The sequence below is a fragment of the Centroberyx affinis genome, unplaced genomic scaffold (genome assembly GCF_046629955.1).
Source record: "Centroberyx affinis isolate AG114_WGS23_722 - 3 ecotype Tasmania unplaced genomic scaffold, CSIRO-AGI_Caff_v1 ptg009245l_1, whole genome shotgun sequence".
NCBI lineage: Eukaryota > Metazoa > Chordata > Actinopteri > Beryciformes > Berycidae > Centroberyx > Centroberyx affinis.
The window spans coordinates 30,371-35,289 of NW_027284461.1; the positions used below are offsets into that span (position 1 = coordinate 30,371).

General features: G+C 40.2%; 1 protein-coding gene across 1 annotated transcript; it reads right to left on the reverse strand.

Annotated features, from left to right (window-relative positions):
* Window positions 1-340: 340 nt before the first annotated feature.
* LOC139640376 (uncharacterized) lies at window positions 341-4,372 on the reverse strand. Its single transcript, XM_071514573.1, has 5 exons — window positions 4,262-4,372; window positions 3,986-4,048; window positions 3,750-3,860; window positions 2,421-2,558; window positions 341-1,725 (listed from the first exon to the last, which is right to left on the reverse strand). Exons 2-5 carry the CDS (start codon window positions 4,010-4,012, stop codon window positions 1,639-1,641), a joined length of 363 nt encoding a protein of 120 aa, XP_071370674.1. The 5' UTR covers window positions 4,013-4,048; window positions 4,262-4,372; the 3' UTR covers window positions 341-1,638.
* Window positions 4,373-4,919: the final 547 nt, after the last annotated feature.

Consider the following 4,919-nt stretch of genomic DNA (forward strand, 5'->3'; position numbering starts at 1 on the left):
CGTCACGCCTTGAGAACCTGACTTGTTTGACGCAACATTTGTTTTGGCAATCTTACAACCTGATAGACAGGGCAGGTACAGCCAAGGGGCCACTTTCTAGATCTTTCCTACAGTACTGCACCGTGGAGAAACATTAGTACCTCCCAACAGGTTGTGGTTGGGCTTTAAATGTTATTTATCAAGGGAAACTCAAGTGGGAATCACAGCCTACGGTTAGCTGTGGGAAAAGTCTAAACATACGACTCCACAAAGGCCAGAAGCATTTCAAAAAAGGTAACACTTTAATACAGATTTCAATAAATAGAACAGAACAAAGCTACTTTTACGCTCATTTTCTGTATCTGTTTCTGTATTGAGAAAATAGAATAGTTTAAGTTAAGAGTAGAAAAGACAAAAAAATGACCATAGCCATGTAAAAGACCAAACAAACCTGAACACAGCGTTCTCATTGTAATATTAGGTTATTGTACCAATCTCAAAATACACAGTACAGATAAAGGCATTGTGAAGGGTGGTTAAAAGATCAACAGAACCAGTAGTTCAGCTCAAGCAGTACAATTTCATCACTTTGGTGTACAGTCAACATGAGAAAAGGCTCACATAAGGCTGTACTAGTGTTGGAATGCAGGAAGTCTAATGAAGAATACAACTCCTTCCTTCCATTTCACTCGACTTTTTCATCATACTTGAAAAAAACGTCAGCAAAAAGGCCTCTCGTATTCAAACAAACTTTGTGTAAAAAAAAAAAAAATCTATTTGCATTGCTGGTCCAGCGGCGCTACTTTCTGACATGTCACAAAATGAAACTAAGTTTAGGCAACAACATTGAAAATTAGAAAATTAATGAATGTAAACAATTTTTGCGTGAAAAAAATCCTCCACTGTAGGGTTGGACCGATATGTTGGATTGCGGATATATCAGGCTTTTACTAAATTTTGGATATTGACCTCTGATATGATGGAGGTTCCTAGAGAGGACCACAGTTACAGAAAAACTGGATGTCTGGAAAACCTGACGTGACATTTGATTTTCTTTTCACATTTTATTCATCATTTAAACTTTCAATTATGTTTTCTATATGTTTTTCTTTATTCTTTTGTATCCCAGAGTTTCCCCTACCACTGTGGGTCACCCTGTGTTAAAGAGCTGCTCACACTAGAAGAATTACAATTAAGAGTTTTAGTGTCCCATGATGGTCTAAATGCTTTTTCAGAGGCTTTTCCACCCTGACAAGAACAAACCTCTGGGAGAAACACTGAATATTTGGAATTATTTGGCATAAAAATGGTCAAATTTAAAGATATTGAATATCGGCAACACCTGTATCGGCCTTCAAACGCCCATATCAGTCGAACCCTAGAATACAGCAGTTTAAAGTAGTTTTGAAACTCACAGATACCACTGCTATGGATGACGCTGAGGTGAACTTTTATCTGTTAATTACATTATGAAATTAAATACAATGATCCCTATCGATTAGATAGGGATCCACAGGAAGCTGACCGAACCGGTCAATGTCAAGACGAGTAGTCATGTCGATGCTCAAGAGCTCAGACTTGCAGTACACGTCCATGTGAGCTGGTCGACAGAAAACAGTATGAGTGCACCTCCGCCCCTGATGGAACCTCACTGCCCGTCTACCGGATCTTGATCTCGAAGCAGAGGCAGTTGCAGGATTCGCACTCAGGAGGCTGGCAGGTGCAGGCACAGTCCCATCTGGCACACTGTGGGCAAAACACATGGGATGAGGGTTCCTACACATTTTCAATTGAAAAAATTCCATACTTTTTCCACACCTTGATTTGTTTTGAAGATTTTGTCTGGTGTTCAATATGATTTACGCAGATAGACATCTTGCCCCTGCTAACTAGGTCATATCACTGTATAGATGAAGATTGTTCTTCAAAGCGACAAATATCACAATATGTGAGATGATTGGCAGGGTTCCTACACGGTTTCCATTTTAAAATTCCATATTTTTCCCAGACCCTATGTTCTTGACTAGATTTGATTTTGGTGGGTATTTGATATAATGCATGCTGACAGCGGCTGGGTAATAAGAGCGTCCCTCTATCTGAACATTATTCTTCACATCAACAAAAACTGTGGACTCAAAGTGGCTCTACAACAACATAAAAGCTAGAATTATGTGTGTATCGGACCTGAACCGCAACATTTTCCATACTTTTCCTAACATTTTTTTTAAATTCCCAAACAAGACCTGGAATTGATCGAATTCATTTTTAATACTTTTCCAGACCTGCGTAGGAACCCTGTAATATTTCAGTTGGTACACCGATACACATAACTGACACCAGCACGGTACCATTCCATTCCAAAAACGTGAGTTCTGGAATGGAAAACAACCTACACTCGGTGCATAAAAGACTTTCCTGATGGAGGTGACTGGTTCACTCACAGAAGGAGAGGGGCACGTTCGGTCCAGGCACGAGCGCAAAGACGGCGGGCGACAGTCGCACACCTCGGCCCATTCGAAGCACCGCTCGCACGGGGAAATGTTCGGACAGCAGTCGCCGCACGCTAAAGAACAACGGTCCTTTGGGGGGGGGGGGAAAGAGACACGAATAAAATCAGCATGCTTTGATGATTTGATGCTTCCGGCAGACTTTTTCTTCTACTGTTTAGTGGCAACCGGGGACGTACTGGAGGGTAAACCAACCTAAACTCAGCCACACACCTCATTACACTGATGAAGAATTATTTACCTCATTATATTTTTTTTTTATGATTATTACAACCATTATAACTATTGATATTATTATTTATCTATTTCATTTTTCTTTTGTTTACTTGTTTTGGCCTATTCACCTACCTCTGTACATATCTTGATTGCATGCAACTACATTTGTGTATGTGTGTGGGTGTGTGTGTATGTAAGCATGAGTGTGTGTATTATTATGTATTACATTATCTGTGTGGATGTGCGTATTAGGGCTGAACGATTTTGAAAAAATATCTAATTGCGATTATTTTGACTGATATTGCAATTGCGATATGATTTGCGATATTAGAGGGAATGATCATTTTTACATCATTATTCTCATTTTCATTGAAAAACGTATTCAAATGATTATGGTGTGACTTTTGCGGGGATCTGTACCAAACAAAGATGTTTTCTTAAGTCTGTAGAATATGATGTGTAGGCCAGGACATCTCTGCAGCACCACAATATTTACTTTAAAATGCTATTTTGACACATTTCACCTTTAACAAATATTGTGCCTCCTGCGATTTGAAAATTGCAATAGGCCATATTGCAATTTCGATAAAATTTAGATTAATTGTTCAGCCCTAGTGCGTATGTATTGTATATGTGTATATGTTATGGTATTTGTTTGGGGGAAAAAGATTGGTTCTTTTGGTCATGACATGTCAATCCCATGGTGTGTCTAGATTGGTGGCCAGGGGGAACTTTGGCCATATTACGTGATCCCCAGATATGTATGTATGTACCGTATATGTTATATGTTATATGCTGAAAAAAACAAAAAAACAACTCAGCCACACTGAGCTAAATTCAGCTAAAATATAATTGACTTCTGTTCATACTGGTGGTAGTTTGCCTTATGATGATCACCAACTGGAGGTTTACCCAACTTTTTATTTACACTACATCCCTGCTGGTATGTTTAGTGCTAGCTGCTGTATCACTGACCACAACAACACGTAAAGACAGGAGACAGTAGACAGGCCTCTCTGCTGTTGTCACTGAGCCAGCAGCACCAACCTTGAGGCAGAACCGGACCCACAGCGCCATCGCCAGGAAGACCATGTAAAGCCCGACAGTAATCATCAGTACAGCTGGGAGAGGCAGGGCCAGGCCCCAAACAGGCAACACCTGAGGAGGAGAAGGTTGTATTTATTACAACAGCGTCTACCTGAGCGCGCGCGGGCTAGAAAGCTACCAAATGAATGCTATAATCCACTGAAAAGGTCTAAACATGCAGCCGAACTCTTTCTTACCACCACTGTTTCTTCCGCAGAAGACATCTTTAATAATAAAAGGTCTCACATCTCTGGGAAGTCCTGGCAGGGACAGAAGCAGGTATAAAGCTTTAGGAGTTAAGTTGACCGTTAAGTTATCAGTACACACCCCATGAAGTGCAGCGGCATTGGTGTCTCGCGCTGAGGTTTCAACCGTTTGTGTTCTGATTGCATTGGCTAGCTACTATTGCACCAGAAAGACCATTCACATTAACTAGTAACTTCTTTTCCTTTTCTTTTCCTCCTTTTCCTTACCTTGTGCGATAAGTGTCGGGGTTGGCAGACTTGGGTACAGTCATATTCTTCTTATGCTCGCTAAGTCTAAGGTTTGCTGCCTGCAGTTTAGCTACAATGTTTTTTGCTAGCTTAGCGTGTTAGCATCTGAATGAGCGGCAGCTACGTTGCCATGGAGTCAGACGGGTCCCTGGAAGGATCAATCTAAGTGAATTGTGAAACGCCTAAATCACTTTTTCCACACATAGTCGGACATCTAATGAAGAAACGTACACTAAATGCGTTGAATGGCATCACACTGGCTGTATCAGAACCTTTACTGAACGTTAATACCTTATTTTGAAAGTGTTATGATCATGTAGGGACTCTAATGGCCACTAAGTGGGGTCGTTGTCACTAGTTATGTTCTTGTAGCTGGGACATAGTTGTGTTTATATTGGATGCTGACTATCAAGACTTATCAATACAGCCAACTTCAAATAAAACCTAGTATTATCCTGTCCCATTCTCATCTTTTATGTACTGGCCACACATCAGCCTAACAAGAAAACCTTATTTGTTTATTTGTGCCCATACAAAGATCCATATAAATGGTTTAATTTCATTCTTGCTATGAGCCTATAAATCAAGAAATGGTAATTGTAGTGCTAATGTGTAATGAAGATTAATTTATGCTGCT

Coding starts and splice junctions, on each gene's coding strand:
- LOC139640376 (XM_071514573.1), bottom strand. CDS start 4,012: ATGTCTTCTGCGGAAGAAACAGTGGTG. Junction 2,559..3,749: donor GGGTCCGGTTCTGCCTCAAG/GTTGGTGCTGCT, acceptor CCCCCCCCAAAG/GACCGTTGTTCTTTAGCGTG. Junction 1,726..2,420: donor GAACGTGCCCCTCTCCTTCT/GTGAGTGAACCA, acceptor TTTTGCCCACAG/TGTGCCAGATGGGACTGTGC.